Source organism: Pseudophryne corroboree, chromosome 1, assembly GCF_028390025.1.
Source record: "Pseudophryne corroboree isolate aPseCor3 chromosome 1, aPseCor3.hap2, whole genome shotgun sequence".
Classification (NCBI taxonomy): Eukaryota; Metazoa; Chordata; class Amphibia; order Anura; family Myobatrachidae; genus Pseudophryne; species Pseudophryne corroboree.
The window spans coordinates 82,651,307-82,673,540 of record NC_086444.1 but is presented as its reverse complement, the minus strand read 5'-3'; the positions used below and the strand labels follow the sequence as shown (position 1 = coordinate 82,673,540).

Below are 22,234 nucleotides of genomic sequence, written 5' to 3'. Positions count from 1 at the left end.
TACGAAGTGCTCCAATGCAGTGGCCGCAGGTTTTTTCCATGCCACGTTCCGTTGTGTTTCATATACAGACTCAGTCACATACAGATATACAAGTGTCACACATCAAATTAATCAGCAGTCTCCTGGTGTGTCCTAGTTGCATCGCATTGTGACGGAAGTGCATTTGCAGGCGATAAAGATGCACAGTGCAGGCAGAGTCGCATGAGATCCGTCAGCTCACTCCCGCCAAGCATCTGGCGTCGCATGGCAAACGGAGGCTAAACGGACAAGGACACATCCGTAGTTCGCTTTGGCCACGTTTTCTGTCATTCCCATAAGGATCAGAAAAGGTGCTGCCAAACACGCTGAAACAGTGAACTGCCCAGAGCGGACCGCAATATACAAGCATGGGGCAGGTTTATATTCAGACAATGGCACTGATTTGTCAACAAGTTTTATCATACGCAGCAAGGTTTAAAACTCCATACTATGATATATGGGAGCTGATTGGCTGGAGCACCAACAGTCATTTTTCAAACACGATAGTTAGCAGTTGATTGGCTGGAGCACCATTTATCATATTCAACGAGTTTTAAAACTCGCTGCGTATGATAAATCAGCCCCTAATAGCAGCAATGATGAGAATGTGTACAAATAGGCTGTCTCCATTCATTTTATACACTACACATAAACAGAGAATCCAATTTTACAACAGACTACCATTTTTCCCTTATATCGGTTTACACTGCATGTCCCTAATTGTGATGTGTAATGGGGTTGGGTGACCAGCAGTCGTGATCCCGGCGGTCAGCATACAGACGCCGGGATCCCGGCCGCTAGTATGCCGGAAGAGGGGCGAGCGTAACAAAGCCCTTAGCGTGCTCACCACAGGTTCTATTCCCACTCTATGGGTTTCACAGACCACGTCGGCATTTGAAGTGGTCAAGATTCCGGCGTCGATATCCCGACAGCATGTATATCTATGGCCATCAACCAATTATGTTTTTTTGTTGTTGTTTTTTTTTTAACACAGAATTAACTGTATATGCGCAATAGGAAAAACAAAGACAACTCAGATTTCTCTGTCACATGAACTTCTGACAGAAGTAGTGTCTCCTAGCCTGCGTTTATTGACTGAAATTGGTGGCACGGAGGGAACACTTATTTGTGTGCAACCATAAAGCAGCGCTTAAAATGTGATGTTTAACTGATCATGTGACACATCCCTACAGTAATACATATAAGCCATAGAAAAAGTAAACATGCTTGTATTTTCTCATTTCACGTTAAATGTAGTCATTTAAAAATACACTGTGGGGGGATTTAAATGTTAGCGCACTCTCGATCTCCCGTCTAAAGTGACGGCAGTTCAAGGGGCGATACTCAAATTCCCCGCAAAGCACCTAAACCCGACTAAAGTAATGGGCGCGAGCGTGAAATGCCCAACCAGGGTCTCTTTACACGCATTTCAGCTTGCTACCACCGGGGATTTGAATCTCGCCCAATGACTTAGAAAAAATATTTAAACTTGCTCACAGAAACCATGAGCTCCGTGGCAATCTTTTATATTCATTTACACCTTCCATACTTAGAGGCACAGCAGAAAATAAAGTCAGCGACTATTTATAGCACAGCGGGGGAACACATGTAAACTGGTGCAATAGGCGACGGTGGTGCCAACCAATGAGATTCTGACACTGATCTAGAGAAGTTTAGAAAGTGAAAGCAAAAGGTCTGGAATATAATATATAACGTTTACTGGCTGCTGATAAGAGGCGGATCTCACTACTTTAACTTGCAACTGAGACACAGCAGAAAACTTAGAAAGTAACAACAGAGATAACAAAAGCTCAAAACTAATTTAGCGACAAAGCATTTCCATAAACTCCATATCACCCTTATACGGCCTGATGCTACGGCAATGACAAACCAGGGCACGACTGAGTCACTGAAGCGTACTATTTGAACAGTTACGCCTTTCCTGAAGACATTGCCTACATCAGAAATTTACATATTTCACAAGTGATGGCACAAAACAATGTTTAACGTTGAACCAGAAACCCAATAAACAAAAGGAAATAAGTAGTATATAAAACAAGAATGAGCTGTCAATCTGAACCACACAGTGATTCCAGCTGAACACTCAGCATAGCTCTCATGGTTTTCGGCTGAGGAACCTCACGTGCATAGGAACATTAGAGGTCACCTCTCTCGCAGTTTTCTGTTCATATAAAACAACAATTAAATCAAGAAACTTAAATATATTACCTTTGCTGGATTTTGATGGCTTGTTTTTATTGGACTTGAAGGACCCCTTGGACTTGTCCTCTCTTTCCTTAATCAATTTTTGTACTTCATCCAAAGACAGCTTCTGAAGAACCACCACCGGCTTTGCTCCTTTATTTAGATCTTCCACAAAACCCTTTTTATCATCTCTCTGTTCCCTTTTTAATTCCAACCGTTTAGGATCCTGTGTGACTTTGCCATCCTTATCCCGATTGAGTTTTGGAATGACAAAGTTTTTCAGTGTACCCTGACTCCCACCCAACATACGACTTGTAAACCCCGCTTTGTTGTCACCATGCGTCTTATTCCCGTCCACCTTACTTTTGTTACCATCAGTCCTTTTCTCGTCTTTATTTTGAGGCGATCTTAATGCAGATTTATCTGGTTTGGATTTACTGGGATCCGGTTTACTGTCAGATCTAATCCGAGGGCTTCCGGGCCTTAGTTTCTGTTCTCCAGAAGAAAGCCTGTCCTTCGACTCATCTGAATCGTTCCGATGCTTTCGTTCAGATTTATCCGTTTTGGATGGATCAGGTTTATTCCCAGGTTTCGAATCCGGTTCATTCTTGTTAAATGATCTCAAAGACTCTGGCCTCCTGACCCTTGGCGAATCTCCCCTGTGTTTATCTGCATCACTCTTGTCCTCTGCTTTTTGTTTTGGATTTTCGGAATCGCGCCGCGAAGACTCATGACCTGGCCTCCCATCTACTCTCTGCTTTGTCCCATCAGAGCGGCTCTCAGGCTTGAGCCTAGGAGATACGCTCTTGGAATCGGTTTTGTGTTTGGATGAATCCGTTTTCTTGTCAGATGAGAGTCTGATGGAGTCCCTTCGGTTATCATGTCTGTGTTTTGGGGTTTCTGTGCGCCCATCGCTTTTTTGCCTAGTCATAACAGGGCGGTCATCGCTCTTTTGTCTGTGACTTTCCTGTCGCCCCTCACTCCTTTGCCTTGGTGTTTCAGGTCGGCCATCGTTCTTTTGCTTAGGTGTTTCTGGCTTACCTTCATTTTTATTTTTGGGAGTCTCTTGACGCCCATCAGTTTTCTGTTTAGGATTATCAGTACGTCCATCCGTCCGCTGCTTGGCTGTATCAGGCTTTCCATCTCCTGTCGGTTTGGATGGTTCAGACTTGCCCTCACTCTTTTGCCTCGGTTGTTCTGGTTTACCATCACTCTTCTGTCTTGGTGCAGCGTCTTGCCTTCCCTCAGACTTTTGTTTGGGATTGTCAGACTTTCCTTCACCTCGCTGCTTTGGGGTACTGGGCCTCTGTTTCTGCTCCTGCTTATTCTCATCTTTATTAGAGTCCTTGACACTTTCATTTAGTTTCATATCCTCTGGTTTGTCACAGGGTTTGTCACAGGGTTTGTCACAGGGTTTGTCACAGGGTTTGTCACAGGGTTTGTCACAGGGTTTGGACTCTTTTGTGGCATCACCAAGGGGTGTCTCTGTCTTTACGTCCTCCGGTAACATTGCTCCTGTTTTACTCTCCACTGGGTTGTCCTCACAACTCTTCTCACATATTTCAGGCTTTGCCTCATTTTTGCTGTCTTCACAAATCATCGCTTCCTCTATGTTCTCTGGAGGCTCGGCCTTGATGTCGCACGGTTTGCTTTCTTTCACCGACTCCTCCTGCGTACCCTCAGCTGGTTGCTTTGCAGGTGTGCTTTTGATGGACTTCTCAAGACTCTCAGCTTCAGACTCCGACTTCTTTCTCGGTGTCCCTGGGTGAATTTCAGGGATATTTTTAGGGACTACAACAGGGTCCTCTGGAGTTGCAGAAACAGGTCCATCATTACAAGGTTTTGCTTCTTCTGGTTTCTTTACTACGTCTGAGTCCTGAGTTACAGTTGCCTGAGAGTCCCCTCTGCCGGCATGCAGAAGATCAATGCTAACCATTAAAGCTGCTGGCCGTGACCCATTTCCTGCAGCACTGGTCTCCTGGGAAGCTGGTCTGTTTCCTCCAGTAGCACCTCCAGCTTCTAATGGGTAGGAGTCTTGCTTCCTCTTCTTTAAGGGTTTATCTAAGAAAGGACAGAAACAGGTTCATATTAGAAATCTGTGTCAGACTCAGGTGAATACAGATCACTGCAGGAATTACCAAAAACTGATAACCGCTCCAGATAGTTTCATCTGTCATATCTTAAGGGGAGGGGGGAGTATGGGGGTCACAGGGCTATTAGTCTCATGATTTAAAGTTTCACCTTCATGTTACTTTAACTTGCAGGTTTATACACATTCTACTGGAAGCTTTTACTGAACGTAACGTTTTATCTTTCTGGCTGTTTTCTACATGTTGCTCTGGGCTATGACAAAAGCTATTGCACATGTGGATGTAGAAAGCGACTTTACACAACTCTGATATAAAGAGGTGACTGAAAAGCTACAGTGTGAACTAGGTACAAAGAGCAGTGTACTATTGTCCTAGCAAGAGCACAACATTTTGTAGGCAGAATACTAATCAAGAACAAATCAGTACTACCATGAACACAGTTACCAGACTGTCCCAAATGTGGGGAGAAAAAGGAAATCTTGAACAAATGTTCATAGAAAACCTTTGTTTCATTTGGCGTTTGTGCACTGGGACTCAGTAGTGCCACATTCAAGGAATACCTACTAAGGTACACCGACATGGAGCGTAAGGCTGGGTACACAATGTAAGGTGTCAGGCTGATGCAACCTCGCAAACGATATATCATAAGTGCATACACACTGTACGATGTATCGGTGGTGATCGCATCCACCACTTTTCCGGAGCATGCAGGGCTGTCACATAACTACTGCTCTCAAGTGCAAAACAAATGAAATGTGACGTCTATACAACGCACATCATATACAATATCACCCATACACACTGTCCGATGTGACCGATATACATCGTATGAGCCGGCAGCTTGTACGATAGATCGGGTGCACACTGGACAGTGTGTACCCAGACTAAGAATCATTTATAATTTGAAAGATCAATATAAAGTAAGCGTCTGGTTGAGAAGGCAAATGTGAGCATCTAATAAGCAGCACAGAAGCATTTTCTTACTCTTTTTGTCGTCAGCTTTATGAACAATCCTATCACCGGCAATAGCCTCAGCTCTAGTCATAAAATCCCTCTGTCCAGTAATGGCGCAGCCGGTAACAGTAACTAACGAGTATGGACAAATGCAAATATGCCGAGAGGTACTCTCAAATATACTCGCTAATCTCTGCTGTAACTAACAGGTGTCATTATGCCCAATAACACGCACTAAATTGTACATGAAGTTTTAAAAACTAAATAAATAGACGCATTTTATTGGGATCTGGTCACCATACCGACGATCAGGATACCGGCAAAAGAGATGCCAACATAAATCAAACTCCGACATAGATCAAAATACCGCCGCCGGAGTCCCAACTACCAGCATCCGATTGTTTGTAATGGTGAGGAGCGTTTAGATGTTCGGTTTCGGCTGCTGGTGGGGGAGGAGGGACAGACGGTTAGGTCTGCGGGGAGGCTGGGATCCAGATACCAACCCTTTCTGTTTCATTTAATTTATGTCATTTCTTTTTAAAGGCCTCAAAAATGACTCCATGGTCAGTAAACAAAGTGAAACCATCCTAGCCCCTAATTCTGTACGTCACCTTCTCCCAGGGCTGCTAGCGTCACAATTTCCAGTAAAAAAAAAAAACATAAAAAAGGACTGTACTTCCATTGAACGGATCTCTACGTTCAGAATAATTTATTGGGGGGAGCTCTTTCTGACTAGCTTGCTTCGGTGTTTATTAAGCATATCTTAGTATTAACAGACAAGTTTGTCCCATTTTTGTCACTACGAGCCTGACTGAGGAGCACACAATGCCGATTGCTTGCACAGTAAAGAGAATTATTTTTCTATTTACTACTGCACGTGTGCAAAAAACCATATTAATCAGTATGGCGCATAAATTACTCAGGGTGCATGGCATTTGTTCCTTATTCACCTTGCTGCATAGCAAATGGGAAGACCTACAGTGATTTCCAATAGAATCAAAACATTAACAAGTGCACAACGAGTATTCCCTTTGGTTTTTGAGATCTTACAGACAACATTGTTTCACAAAATATTTTATATAAAAAAAAACACCTGCTACTCTAGCAGACCACATAATTGTCCTTGCATGGTCACAGTGTCTGGAAATGACTATGCAATGGCCTCTGCAACGCCAAAATGGAAGTAAAAATGTGTATAAACCACACGGTGATCATGAATGAACGCATTTATGTTACAATCGTGTTCAATCTGTGCTTTATATATATTTTAAAAAAATACACACTAAGGACACAACAGAAAGTTGTTCCACACGCATTTGTAAACTCGTCTTTACCACATCTCAATGTGCTTACAGCGGCTTCCCAATGAGAAGAATATACGTTTTCCACCTCGTTGAAAACAAACTGCATCCAACACAGTGAAATAGAAAAAAAAGATAAATACTAACAGCAGCCAAAATGAAAGCAGCCAAAACAAACACAATCAGAAATGTAAATATAAATATCAGCTAATTTGAAAAAAAATAAGATTTTACTTACCGATAAATCTATTTCTCGTAGTCCGTAGTGGATGCTGGGGACTCCGTCAGGACCATGGGGATTAGCGGCTCCGCAGGAGACAGGGCACAAAACTAAAGCTTTAGGATCAGGTGGTGTGTACTGGCTCCTCCCCCTATGACCCTCCTCCAAGCCTCAGTTAGGATACTGTGCCCGGACGAGCGTACACAATAAGGAAGGATATTGAATCCCGGGTAAGACTCATACCAGCCACACCAATCACACCGTATAACTTGTGATCTAAACCCAGTTAACAGTATGACAAACGTAGGAGCCTCTGAACAGACGGCTCACAACAATAACAACCCGATTTTTTTGTAACAATAACTATGTACAAGTATTGCAGACAATCCGCACTTGGGATGGGCGCCCAACATCCACTACGGACTACGAGAAATAGATTTATCGGTAAGTAAAATCTTATTTTCTCTGACGTCCTAAGTGGATGCTGGGGACTCCGTCAGGACCATGGGGATTATACCAAAGCTCCCAAACGGGCGGGAGAGTGCGGATGACTCTGCAGCACCGAGTGAGAGAACTCCAGGTCCTCCTCAGCCAGGGTGTGCCCCTGACCAAGTAGCAGCTCGGCAAAGTTGTAAAGCCGAGACCCCTCGGGCAGTCGCCCAAGATGAGCCCACCTTCCTTGTGGAATGGGCATTTATATATTTTGGCTGTGGCAGTCCTGCCACAGAATGTGCAAGCTGAATTGTACTACACATTCAACTAGCAATCGTCTGCTTAGAAGCAAGAGCACCCAGTTTTTTGGGTGCATACAGGATAACAGCAAGTCAGTTTTCCTGACTCCAGCCGTCCTGGAAATCTATATTTTCAGGGCCCTGACAACATCTAGCAACTTGGAGTCCTCCAAGTCTCTAGTAGCCGCAGGTACCACAATAAGCTGGTTCAGATGAAACGCTGACACCACCTTAGGGAGAAACTGGGGACGAGTCCGCAGCTCTGCCCTGTCCGAATGGACAATCAGATATGGGCTTTTGTGAGACAAAGCCGCCAATTCTGACACTCGCCTGGCCGAGGCCAGGGCCAACATCATGGTCACTTTCCATGTGAGATATTTCAAATCCACAGATTTGAGCGGTTTAAACCAACGTGATTTGAGGAATCCCAGGACTACGTTGAGATCCCACAGTGCCACTGGAGGCACAAAAGGGGGTTGTATATGCAGTACTCCCTTGTCAAATTTCTGGACTTCAGGAACTGAAGCCAATTCTTTCTGGAAGAAAATCGACAGGGCCGAAATTTGAACCTTAATGGACCCCAATTTGAGGCCCATAGACACTCCTGTTTGCAGGAAATGCAGGAATCGACCGAGTTGAAATTTCTTCGTGGGGCCTTCCTGGCCTCACACCACGCAACATATTTTCGCCACATGTGGTGATAATGTTGTGCGGTCACCTCCTTCCTGGCTTTGACCAGGGTAGGAATGACCTCTTCCGGAATGCCTTTTTTCCCTTAGGATCCGGCGTTCAACCGCCATGCCGTCAAACGCACCCGCGGTAAGTCTTGGAACAGACATGGTACTTGCTGAAGCAAGTCCCTTCTTATCGGCAGAGGCCCTGAGTCCTCTGTGAGCATCTCATGAAGTTCCGGGTACCAAGTCCTTCTTGGCCCATCCGGAGCCACGAGTATAGTTCTTACTCCTCTACGTCTTATAATTCTCAGTACCTTTGGTATGAGAAGCAGAGGAGGGAACACATACACCGACTGGTACACCCATGGTGTTACCAGAACGTCCACAGCTATTTCCTGAGGGTCTCTTGACCTGGCGCAATACCTGTCCAGTTTTTTGTTCAGGCGGGACGCCATCATGTCCACCTTTGGTCTTTCCCAACGGTGCACAATCATGTGGAAACAACTTCTCGATGAAGTCCCCACTCTCCCGGGTGGAGGTCGTGCTGAGGAAGTCTGCTTCCCAGTTGTCCACTCCCGGAATGAAAACTGCTGACAGTGCTATCACATGATTTTCCGCCCAGCGAAGAATCCTTGCAGTTTCTGCCATTGTCCTCCTGCTTCTTGTGCCGCCCTGTCCGTTTACGTGGGCGACTGCCGTGATGTTGTCCCACTGGATCAATACCGGCTGACCTTGAAGCAGAGGTCTTGCTAAGCTTAGAGCATTGTAAATTGCTCTTAGCTCCAGTATATTTATGCGGAGAGAAGTCCCCAGACTTGATCACACTCCCTGGAAATTTTTTCCCTGTGTGACTGCTCCCCAGCCTTTCAAGCTGGAATCCGTGGTCACCAGGACCCAGTCCTGAATGCATAACTGTGGCACTTTAGTAGATGAGCACTCTGCAGCCACCACAGAAGAGACACCCTTGTCCTTGGAGACAGGGTTATCCGCTGATGCATCTGAAGATGCGATCCGGACCATTTGTCCAGCAGATCCCACTGAAAAGTTCTTGCGTGAAATCTGCCGAATGGAATCGCTTCGTAAGAAGCCACCATTTTTCCCAGGACCCTTGTGCAATGATGCACTGACACTTTTCCTGGTTTTTGGAGGTTCCTGACTAGCTCGGATAACTCCCTGGCTTTCTCCTCCGGGAGAAACACCTTTTTCTGGACTGTGTCCAGAATCATCCCTAGGGACAGCAGACGTGTCGTCGGAGACAGCTGCGATTTTGGAATATTTAGAATCCACCCGTGCTGTCGTAGAACTACTTGAGATAGTGCTACTCAGACCTCCAACTGTTCTCTGGACCTTGCCCTTATCAGGAGATCGTCCAAGTAAGGGATAATTAAGACGCCTTTTCTTTGAAGAAGAATCATAATTTCGGCCATTACCTTGGTAAAGACCCGGGGTGCCGTGGACAATCCAAACGGCAGCGTCTGAAACTGATAGTGACAGTTTTGTACCACGAACCTGAGGTACCCTTTGTGAGAAGGGCAAATTTGGACATGGAGGTAAGCATCCTTGATGTCCAGGGACACCATATAGTCCCCTTCTTCCTGGTTCGCTATCACTGCTCTGAGTGACTCCATTTAGAATAGGTCTCACCGAGCCGTCTGGCTTCAGTACCACAATATAGTGTGGAATAATACCCCTTTACTTGTTGTAGGAGGGGTACTTTGATTATCACCTGCTGGGAATACAGCTTGTGAATTGTTTCCAATACTGCCTCCCTGTCGGAGGTAGACGTTGGTAAAGCAAACTTCAGGAACCTGCGAGGGGGAGACGTCTCGAATTTCCAATCTGTACCCCTGGGATACTACTTGTAGGATCCAGGGGTCCACTTGCGAGTGAGCCCACTGCGTGCTGAAACTCTTGAGACGACCCCCCACCGCACCTGTTTGTACGGCCCCAGCGTCATGCTGAGGACTTGGCAGAAGCGGTGGAAGGCTTCTGTTCCTGGGAATGGGCTGCCTGCTGCAGTCTTCTTCCCTTACCTCTATCCCTGGGCAGATATTATGGGGACGAAAGGACTGAGGCTGAAAAGACTATGTCTTTTTCTGCTGAGATGTGACTTGGGGTAAAAAAGGTGGATTTTCTAGCTGTTGCCGTGGCCACCAGGTCCGATGGACCGACCCCAAATAACTCCTCCCCTTTATACGGCAATACTTCCATGTGCCGTTTGGAATCTGCATCACCTGACCACTGTCGTGTCCATAAACATCGTCTGGCAGATATGGACATCGCACTTACTCTTGATGCCATAGTTTCGCATATATAGAAATGCATCTTTTAAATGCTCTATAGTCAATAAAATACTGTCCCTGTCAAGGGTATCAATATTTCCAGTCAGGGAATCCGACCAAGCCACCCCAGCGCTGCCCATCCAGGCTGAGGCGATCGCTGGTCGCAGTATAACACCAGTATGTGTGTATATACTTTTTAGGATATTTTCCAACCTCCTATCAGTTGGCTCCTTGAGGGCGTCCGTATCTGGAGACGGTAACGCCACTTGTTTTTATAAGCGTGTGAGCGCCTTATCCACCCTAAGGTGTGTTTCCCAACGCGCCATAACTTCTGGCGGGAAAGGGTATACCGCCAATAATTTTCTATCGGGGGAAACCCCCGCATCATCACACACTTCATTTAATTTATCTGATTCAGGAAAAACCACATGTAGTTTTTTCACACTCCACATAATACCCTTTTTTGTGGTACTTGTAGTATCAGAAATATGTAACATCTCCTTCATTGCCCTTAACAAGTAACGTGTGGCCCTAAAGGAAAATACGTTTGTTTCTTCACCGTCGACACTGGAGTCAGTGTCCGTGTCTGTTACGACCAACTGAGGTAAAAGGACGTTTTAACGCCCCTGACGGTGTTTTAGACGCCTGGACAGGTACTAATTGGTTTGCCGGCCGTCTCATGTCGTCAACCGACCTTGCAGCGTGTTGACATTATCACGTAATTCCTTAAATAAGCCATCCATTCCGGTGTCGACTCCCTAGAGAGTGACATCACCATTACCGGCAATTGCTCCGCCTCCTCACCAACATCGTCCTCATACATGTCGACACACAAGTACCGACACACAGCACACACACAGGGAATGCTCTGATAGAGGACAGGACCCCACTAGCCCTTTGGGGAGACAGAGGGAGAGTTTGCCAGCACACACCAAAAACGCTATATTATACAGGGACAACCTTTATATAAGTGTTTTTCCCTTATAGCATTTTAATATATATATACATATCGCCAAATAAGTGCCCCCCCTCTCTGTTTTAACCCCGTTTCTGTAGTGCAGTGCAGGGGAGAGTCTGGGAGCCTTCCCACCAGCCTTTCTGTGAGGGAAAATGGCGCTGTGTGCTGAGGAGAATAGGCCCCGCCCCCTTTTCGGCGGGCTTCTTCTCCCGTTTTTCTGAGACCTGGCAGGGGTTAAATACATCCATATAGCCTCCAGGGGCTATATGTGATGTATTTTTAGCCAGAATAAGGTATTATACATTGCTGCCCAGGGCGCCCCCAGCAACGCCCTGCACCCTCCGTGACCGTTGGTGTGAAGTGTGTGACAACAATGGCGCACAGCTGCAGTGCTGTGCGCTACCTTCATGAAGACTGAAAAGCCTTCTGCCGCCTGTTTCTGGACCTTCAATCTTCAGCATCTGCAAGGGGGGTCGGCGGCGCGGCTCCGGGACGAACCCCAGGGTGAGACCTGTGTTCCGACTCCCTCTGGAGCTAATGGTGTCCAGTAGCCTAAGAAGCCAATCCATCCTGCACGCAGGTGAGTTGAACTTCTCTCCCCTAAGTCCCTCGATGCAGTGAGCCTGTTGCCAGCAGGACTCACTGAAAATAAGAAACCTAAAAACTTTTTCTAAGCAGCTCCTTAAGAGAGCCACCTAGATTGCACCCTGCTCGGACGGGCACAAAAACCTAACTGAGGCTTGGAGGAGGGTCATAGGGGGAGGAGCCAGTACACACCACCTGATCCTAAAGCTTTAGTTTTGTGCCCTGTCTCCTGCGGAGCCGCTAATCCCCATGGTCCTGACGGAGTCCCCAGCATCCACTTAGGACGTCAGAGAAATGAATATTAGTGTCACGTTTGTGTACATGCACTTCATTAATCTTAAAACATGTCACTGTAATGCCGGTGGGTAGAAAGCCTGAAGATATTATATATAAAAACTCACAAAGTCCACATTATAAAATAACTTTCTAGTATAATACAAACATTGTTACCCAAAGGAAATAAGACAACCATTCCTTGTTACCTTTATCCTGAACTTCTTTAGAAAAGCGTTCCCGCTCGATGGCAGATTCGCGTTCTATCCTTTCGATCTCTGCCAGAGCGTCCAGTTCCACCTCGTCGTATGGCGTTATGTTTCCTGTTTGTGGGGTTTGTGACGGAGCCACGGGAGGTTGAGACGGTTTTGCCGTTGCAGACGTATTGGGTTGTAGGACGGGCACTTGCTGAACTTGCATGAATTCTGTCTGCTCTTGGAAACAAGCAGCAGAATTCAAGGGGCGACTTATGTCCTGTGGAGTGACTGGCGTTTTTGACGTCTGCCCAGGATACTGCACATTGAAAGAGGAGTCACCTTCTGAGACATTACTGTTCTCCATGCTGGAGAGAATGTCTCCTTGCTGGTCCATTTCTGAAGATCTCACTCGTGACAGTCTTAATGTGAGCTTGGTAGAGTCCTTAGAAGGGGAGCTAATGATGTCATACATAGCCGACTTCTCTGTTGCCTCCTTCTCGTCTTTGCTCATCTTTAACTTTTTTTGTCTTTTCAGTTTTCTGTCTGGCGAGTCCAGCAGAATGTCAGGGGGAGCGTCTCGCGGGGAGGTGTACGGAGGAGGCTGAGACTGAAGCATTAACTGTCTTGAGACTAGGAAAAATAAAAAAACATATCAGAACAATCGCTCTCTGGTGTATCACGTGGTTCTAAAAATGCAAACATTTGACCACGTGATTGCCGTAACAATTGAACAAAATATTACTGATTTATGCAGCATCTGAAAAAATTTGTGATGTGTGCCAGGAATCCTTACAACACGTTTACCTTTTGGTGTCCCATCACTTCCCGCAGGAGAACACACAGACTGAGGGGATTGTAGAGAAAACGAGGCAGCATTCCTAATTGAAGAATCACTATCCTATAAATAAATCAAAACAAGTGTCTTTAAAATACAAAAAAAAACCACCACAAAACGGTAAAAACTTCAACTATAAACTACACTACTTTTCTTTCACTCCGTTGAAGCGACCCCTACCATTTCTGTGCAAAAGAAAACGGTTTAAGGGGGATATTCAATTAGTGAAAAACTGCACTTTTCGCATGGACCCGACAACGCCTATTCAAAAGAGCAGCCAAAGCAGACTGTCGGATTTGGCCGCTCCCGGTGTCCTGTCCTGCTGCTATCAGCAGCGGGGGGGAGCGGTCTGCGGCGCCGGGGGAAGGGAGCTGTCTGGGCGCAGGGAGGAGGTGATGTCTGCGGCGCCGGAGGGGGGATAGCAGCGGAGGAGATGGAGCGGAGGGGCGGGAGCAGCGGCTGCAGCAGCGTAACAGGAGGCTCACGGCAGCGACCACTCGGCTCCAGCAAGCGGGACCTGGCTTGCTGGAGCCAGGTGGACGCCGACGCTGGATCCCTGCTCTCCCCGCTGCTCCCCCATCTCCTGCTCTCAGATCACTCATCTTAATCCAACTTTTTTTAAAGTCGGATTGAGATGGTCGGAAACGGGGCTAAAACCTGTCGGGTTTGGCCCCGCTTCCGACAAGTCGGGTTTCCTGACTTGTTGGAATAAATATGGGCGTAATTAATAGGTCGGAACCCCTTCCGACCTAAAACTGTCGGAAGCTGCCGTCTTTCCGACAAGACGGGAGCTTCCGACAGTTATTGAATATACCCCATAAGACTGCTGTAACCAACAAGATGGATTTATTAGGGAACCAAGATTATTGCGTTCAGGTGAAGTGTTCTAACCAGCAACATAGATACGGGGAGAATAAATGGGCGCAAGACTGTCCACTACTAGGAGGAATTAAAACAGGTACGATTTTCGGCAGGATTTAAAAGTGCAATTTTTTAATGACACAACCAACCAAACCCTGCAGTAAAAATGAGTCAACTCCTTATATTAACCACTTAAGCAGGAATATTAAAAAGTAAAAAAAAGTGGCAAGTCCCTTTAAAATATGTAATATTTACAAGTTAGTACAGCTACTCAATAGCTTATCTGTAAATGGGGTTCACCATCGACCACGCAGCCAACATGATAGTCAATGATTTCAAACCATCGGTGTGTTAGTGCACATGCGCAATCCCCAGCTCTGGGTCACCAGCAGTATCAGCCATCAATATTATCAACAGTGAAACCACCACCAGCTTCAGACCATTGGGGACTGCTAAACCATCGATGGTTGATGGCTAAACCCTATCGTTAGCAGCTGTGAGCACAGAGTGCTTTTAGCTTTCAATGCAATATAGTTTTAATTTGCAGTTAGACAATATATATCTTGGGCTATTAGTATTTTTTATATGGGGAGTGACTAAAAACAAGTATCTGATATTCCATTATCAATACCCGTCATACCTCGCTGCCCAGCCGGTGTACCATCTGCAGGTAGTCTTCACTGTTGCTGTGTCTGGAATTGTCCGTGTGGTGGTTTGCAGAGTTACCCGACAACTGACCGGAGACTTTGTTTTCATGCAGGTTCCTCAAACCACCTGCCAAAATTGGACTGGAAACAGAAGCTGCCGGACAATATAACAGGTAAGACACAAAGCAAAAAAGGATAGCTAAAGACTAATGCTTGGACATAATGGTATAGGTAGAAAGATTATCAAATACAATCAAACTGTACAGCATGGAGTAATTATGCATTTGATTACAATTACTTTGTTGCATTTGTTGACGTTGCGTGTAGCTTCCTGGGTGGGGGTATGGTATATATCCTGCAGGGCTTTGAGGAGCATAAGGACTAGGAACGGGGCTGTTTTGCTGGCCGATAAACCGATTTGTTGAACTGGTCTGAGGTGGCACAAATCGACTGAAAGAGAAAATACATTTTTTAACCAAGAGCTAAAAGCCCCTTTGTATGCAGTCAGAGGTCACACTCACAACTAAGTTATTTCATGGAAAGTCTGCACCCGGGCGATGGGGATAATTCCTCCTAAATACCCCCCCCCCCACAACCCCCCATCCCCCTTCCCTTCAGGGAACACCAGCTCATCAGATCAGCACACTGAGCATATGACGGGTACACATCGTTACAATAGTCTGCCTGTTCCCAAGATATTGGGCGAGCGAACAGAAGAGTGTGTATTCAGGTCCGTTAGCCAAGAAACGTCTTAAAACGCTCCTGCAACGGTCGGGATCGGAAGGTCACATCTCAGCGCAATTTATCTGCCCGACCTCCCGTTCCCATTGAAGCTTGCGCACACACAGCTATTTCTAGCCGAGTGTATATGTGGATCACAAGTGGTCATGCTGGGCACACACTGCTTGGCTCATCAGGAACATTTACCTGATCAGCCGAGCGATGGCAAAGGTGTGTACCCAGCATTGCTATTCCTCTAAACACTCATAGGAGAACCTGATTTTTATCTCAACCATTATTACTCCGTTATTTTATTTATGACCAAGATCATGAACTCTATTCTGGGGAAAAAAAATGATTATATAACTCTATTACAGCCTTTTCCTTCCCCCCCTGAATAAAACCCTTGTGCACTTAGGTTTCAGCCACAAAGAAGCACAGAGCTGTGCATTACCTGGAAGGGCTATGAGAGATAGTGGTTGGTTGATAATTGGAAGATGCTGGGCTGCCATGCATGGAATTCTGGGGAAGTTTATACTGAGGCATCATCATCCCTGAGAGGAAACAAAACAGACGATTACAATGAGTTCAAACTAAATCCTATAAAGAGGAAAACGGGCTTCTAAATATAACTCATCCTAGTAAATAAGCTAAGATCAAAAGAAATTTATTCACGTATCTTAAAAAGCAAATACGTATTGTGTATACGTATATAGATATAAGTTTTGTTTTTTATTTTATTTTATTTTGTATGATACAACACTGTGATTTAGCTTCAGACAGATTTACCTTACACCTGTATTTTTACAACCTGTGACAGCTATGTTGCAATCGGATTTACGATTACTTGATTGTAAATTTCTCTAAAGCGTTGATATCCCGGCTAAACATCTATTTATTTAGCATCAACTGAATCCATTTACTTATGTATAGATACAAGCTTCCTGCTCATTAAAGAGAAATAGAATCTATCAATGCTTTATCATCTTTTGCTGAGCGGTTTATCTTCACACAACAAAATAAAAGCTCTAAGGGGCGGCTAATAGAAAGTATTTGGGGGTGAAAGACACAAAGGAGCAGATAAGGTAGAAATGACTTCAACAAATCTTGGCGCAACCAGCTCATCCAGACTCAAGACATTATGATAACCTTAAACTTATATCTTCTTGTCGCAATAAGACTACTGTAATACGGAGAGACAATGAGCGCTTAAAGCCAATTCTACGTAGGAACAAACGCAATCTACAAGGCACTGGAAAGCCAGATTGAACACCCAAAATATAAAGGTGACTGGATAGGTGTGCCAGGTTAGCAGCAGTGCAGACCTTAAAATAACAGAAAGCTTAATCTGATAATTCTCTCAGCAGGACCTGGATACAAATCAGATAAGGCTCTTACCACTCTGCACTGCATATCTGTTCTGCATACTCTTTTCCCTGAAAACATTGGGATTTCTGGCCAGTGTGGCCTGCAGCAGGACCGGTATATCTCCTTCTGGATCATCACTTCCCAGGTTATCCTTCAGCTCTCTGTGAATGGGGGAAGCAAAAAAGGATAATGCTACATATTTGAGAGAGTAAGACCATACTTCCCCCTTCCTCAAAACTGTTCATTGTTCATAGCCAACAGCACTCCAAGGTGGATTCCATCGTTCATCCAGACATTCAACAAAGAAATAACTTTAATTATAAAAAAAATATAAATAAAGCATTCACACCACCACGAAAAGAAGGGGAAAAAAAAATCACAACAATGTGTTTCCATAGCAATCACGTACATCCCCGATCATGTGTGTGTTTTATTATTCATAATTGTGGCTAAATACATAGCACTACACCAATCAAACAAGGCAGAGAAAGGAACACTGTGGGTGTGTGTATTCTAAATTCGGTGCCCAGTCCGACTGAATAACATTAGAGACGGGTTATCTAGTTACCACAGACCACTAGTGAGCTCTGTGAATGTAGCTACTAATTAGCTGTAACACTTTAGTTTCATGGTTGAGTGTAGAACTGGATCTATGCTGAGACCAGGATTGTCAAATGGTCTGTCCATGCTGAGCAGGTATTAGTCACTGACTACTGATTAATAAACAGGAGTGCTGCAAAGGGGACTAACTCAGCCTCTATTGCTTGCAGACCTCTCATACACCTGACCGCTATGTGCTTTCATTACCATACTAACAGCACAGAGATGACCTCAATTAAAGTGCACTCGTTGTAGCTTGCAGCCAGCACAAACTAGGGTTGTACAATGGGGAAGCAGTTAGCTTCCCGACGAACAGGATCCCAACGGTCGATATACTGACACCGGGATCCCGAGGGAGGACATAATCCCGGCGTCAATATACCGACGTTAAACGGGATGTTGACATCAAAATACAGACAGCTGGCATCCTGACTGTCCTAACAGCGGGACGCGCTGCCATCCTACCGCATTAGGGGAAGGGAGCGTTTAGGCTGCAGAAGAGGGGCTAGGCTTAGGGTGCACGTACGGGAAGGTTAGGGACCGGTGTCTCCGTGAGGGTTAGGCACACAGAAGGGGAGGGTTAGTATTAGGCACCTAGCAAAGGGGTAGGGGAGGGTTAGGTTTAGGCAGTGGGGAGGGTTAGGTTTAGGCAGTGGGGAAGGAAGGTTTAGGGTTAGGGTTAAGGTAGGGAGAAGGTGAGGGTTAGGGGGCTAAATGAGGGTCTGGGTCTGTCGGGATTCTGATGGATGGGATGCCGCTGTCGGTATACTGACAGTCGGCGTCCCATCCATCGGCATATCATACTGATCCCGTACAATGGACTCTCAGTACAACATGTGTGTATGAATCCAGGTCTAATTGCTTAGTAAGCAGGTGGTTTACATTTTCTAGATTTTCATTTATGTTACGTGTAAATGAAATTCCCATGCAGAAGTCAGAAAGGCAAGTCTCCCATAGCGTACAGAGGTTTGTAGTTCTTACTAGCGATGGAGCTATGACCTAGCACATAATATGCTGCCAATGGTAGTAATAGGGATGATTTGTTCTAGTGTTAGTGCATGGGGCACAGCAGCCAGCACCAATATCTGTATTACTACCTGTAAAACACAGAGGTTAATGCAGCCAGCTTCCTCGTTAGAAAAGGACAGAGAGCCAAGCTCTTCAACTCAGCAAAACAAGAAATATACATTGATGAATGGCTGTTTGTAAATCAAAACTATAAGCAAGTGTTTCACCTAAATCATCTGAGCACATTGAAGTGTACACTAGTGCAATGCGGAGAGGACCTTCAACGCTAAGGGAACAATTCAATTTACTGCGAGAGCGCCAGGCTACCATTGTAAAGTAATTGAATTGAACCCTTTAGGGGCCGATTCAATTGTTGTGCCCCCCTCGCTGGGCATCTATACTAATTGGCGTCTTTTGCAGCTATTCAATTGTTTTAATTGTTGCTCCGATCAGATGGCCATTAGCATTTTACACGGCTGACAGCTCCGGGTTTAGATGCACAAAAACAAGACTAAAGTTCCCGTTTGGGCGTCTAAAAGTCTACTGTGGACTTAAATAATTTTTTCTCTCACCTCCGCAGGCTGCAAGAAAAAACTTGTGCCCCGCGAGTAATGGCCGCCTGATCGGAGCAACAATTGAATAGCTCCGACAGACACTCATAACTATAGATGGCCAGCGGGGGCGTGCAGAAGAATTGAATCGGCCCCTTAGTCTAGAAAGGAGGGAAAATATTCTAAAATCGACCAAATGTTTTAGGTCCGCAGACCAGCTACCGACTTATAAGTACTTGTGTCTTACGCAGTCTAACATGGCCATTTTAGAGACTACAATTCCCAAATCAACATTTTACAGTTGCTCAACAAGCAGAATAGTTATGGCAGTAGATAAAGGCTTTCATATACATACATGTGATCTGTTGACACCTGATTGAGGCTATGGACAAGTTGTGACACCAGAGGTTCATCCCTGCACGCCAGAAGGCAGTTCACCTCTTCTGCTATCCGTCCGTTAAAGAGGAGGCTCTTTGTAGTTGTAGCAGGTAAAGGAGATGGAAGAGGCAGCTGGTTCAATACTGTGTAAAAGAAAATGGTTCAAATCAGCCAGTAATCATCTACTATAGAAACATTTATCTCTGCGCTCTGTGATATACAAAAAGGCAGCATGTATACACACGTCTATTTCTAAAGCATATTACAATAGGTTCCTTGTGTCGTTCTCAGAAAGGGTCTGCGCATCATGTCAGAACTTCACTTGCAGCCTACACAATAATGCAATTGGTCCAACACAGAAAAACTACCTTACCATGGATATGAACAGAACACACCCCACGTGTTTTTTTTTTTTTTACCAGCCTGAATTGGCAGTCTCATGGCACACAGCACTAAAAGGAAGGTGACATGATAAAGCCAAGATTTACACTACCAAAAAAGGTTATATTTTTGCAGCTGTTTAGAAACACGCTATAATCATTATCAGTTGGAGCTGCCCCAATTCTTAAATTAAAAAGGATAATTTCATACCTATATATAAGACCTTCCTCCGATGCTTGAGGGGGTGGGGAGGACAGACTGTCAAGTTAGGATTACCCGCAGGAAGTTAGGTAATAGAAACAGAAAAATATTTCCTCCTCCAGATAACAACTACAATTAGACCAGCAGGCAAGAAAAGACGCAAAGTAAAAACAGGAGACACTCCTCGGTGGGTTGGTTAGCACAGTCTTACAATCTCAGGAACCGCTTCAGGAGTTAAGGGATACATACAGTGGAATGTCACACAGCCACCCTCATCAGGCGTAAGAACGACGACAAAGGAACATACACATGGAGGACTTTCCAACCCAACTCTGCAATGTTCATTGTAAAAATGTTGAAAAGCTTTGCGCTGCCAACCTGGTGGCTGATCTACTGCCTGATCCGATGACGGACCATGACGCACCACACAAAGGCTATGTTCTTCAAGGTGTAGAACTAGTATCTCTGCCAGACTGTCATCTGGATGCAGTGTGAGATTGAGCAGCAGAGTAAAGCTGGGTATACATTAGACAACATGCAAATGATACGATGCCGCTTATGATTTCCCTGGAACTCCCAGAAAATAATATTGTACGTGCACACAGAACAATATTACAAACGACCAATTAAATAAGATTTTACTTACCGGTAAATCTATTTCTCGTATTCCGTAGTGGATGCTGGGGACTCTGTAAGGACCATGGGGAATAGATGGGCTCCGCAGGAGACATGGGCACTTTAAGAAAGAATTTAGATTCTGGTGTGCTCTGGCTCCTCCCTCTATGTCCCTCCTCCAGACCTCAGTTAGAGAAACTATGCCCGGAAGAGCCGACAGTACAAGGAAAGGATTTTGGTAATCCAAGGTAAGACTCATACCAGCCACACCAATCACACCGTATAACTTGAGATAAACATACCCAGTCAACAGTATGAACAACAACAGAGCAACAGGTCAACCCTGATGCAACCATAACATAACCCTTATTTAAGCAATAACTATATACAAGCATTGCAGAAGAAGTCCGCACTCGGGACGGGCGCCCAGCATCCACTACAGACTACGTGAAAATAAGATTTTACTTACCGATAAATCTATTTCTCGTAGTCCGTAGTGGATGCTGGGGACTCCGTCAGGACCATGGGGAATAGCGGCTCCGCAGGAGACAGGGCACAAAAGCAAGCTTTTAGGATCACATGGTGTGTACTGGCTCCTCCCCCTATGACCCTCCTCCAAGCCTCAGTTAGGTACTGTGCCCGGACGAGCGTACACAATAAGGAAGGATCTTGAATCCCGGGTAAGACTCATACCAGCCACACCAATCACACCGTACAACTTGTGATCTGAACCCAGTTAACAGTATGATAACAATGAAGTAGCCTCTAAAAAAGATGGCTCACAACAATAACAACCCGATTTTTGTAACAATAACTATGTACAAGTAATGCAGACAATCCGCACTTGGGATGGGCGCCCAGCATCCACTACGGACTACGAGAAATAGATTTATCGGTAAGTAAAATCTTATTTTCTCTAACGTCCTAGTGGATGCTGGGGACTCCGTCAGGACCATGGGGATTATACCAAAGCTCCCAAACGGGCGGGAGAGTGCGGATGACTCTGCAGCACCGAATGAGAGAACTCCAGGTCCTCCTCAGCCAGGGTATCAAATTTGTAGAATTTTACAAACGTGTTCCCCCCTGACCACGTAACTGCTCGGCAAAATTTTAAAGCCGAGACCCCCTCGGGCATCCGCCCAAGATGAGCCCACCTTCCTTGTGGAATGGGCACTTACAGATTTTGGCTGTGGCAGGCCTGCCACAGAATGTGCAAGCTGAATTGTACTACAAATCCAACGAGCAATAGTCTGCTTAGAAGCAGGAGCACCCAGCTTTTTGGGTGCCAACAATATAAACAGCAAGTCAGACTTTCTGACTCTAGCCGTCCTGGAATTATATATATATATAAATATTTTCAGGGCCCTGACAACGTCTAGCAACTTGGAGTCCTCCAAGTCCCTAGTAGCCGCAGGCACCACAATATGTTGTTTCAGGTGAAACGCTGACACCACCTTAGGAAGAAACTGGGGACGAGTCCGCAGTTCTGCCTTGTCCGACTGGAAAAACAAATATGGGCTTTTTTAAGACAAAGCCCCCAATTCTGACAATCGTCTGGCCGAGGCCAGGGCCACAACATGG

At 45.3% G+C, this 22,234-nt stretch overlaps 1 protein-coding gene across 4 annotated transcripts in view; it reads right to left on the bottom strand.

Moving 5' to 3' along the window:
• The window catches only part of NIPBL (NIPBL cohesin loading factor), a 319,095-nt gene that overhangs the window by 196,434 nt on the left and 100,427 nt on the right, over positions 1–22,234 (bottom strand). For all 4 annotated transcript variants that reach the window (XM_063961101.1, XM_063961110.1, XM_063961082.1 and 1 more), the window contains exons 3-10: positions 19,434–19,599; positions 16,950–17,080; positions 16,006–16,105; positions 15,130–15,281; positions 14,825–14,985; positions 13,293–13,386; positions 12,501–13,118; positions 2,248–4,284 (exon numbers count right to left, since the gene is read on the bottom strand). In XM_063961101.1, the coding sequence (XP_063817171.1) occupies positions 2,248–4,284; positions 12,501–13,118; positions 13,293–13,386; positions 14,825–14,985; positions 15,130–15,281; positions 16,006–16,105; positions 16,950–17,080; positions 19,434–19,599 (3,459 nt within the window). The remainder of the gene's footprint in view (positions 1–2,247; positions 4,285–12,500; positions 13,119–13,292; positions 13,387–14,824; positions 14,986–15,129; positions 15,282–16,005; positions 16,106–16,949; positions 17,081–19,433; positions 19,600–22,234) is intronic.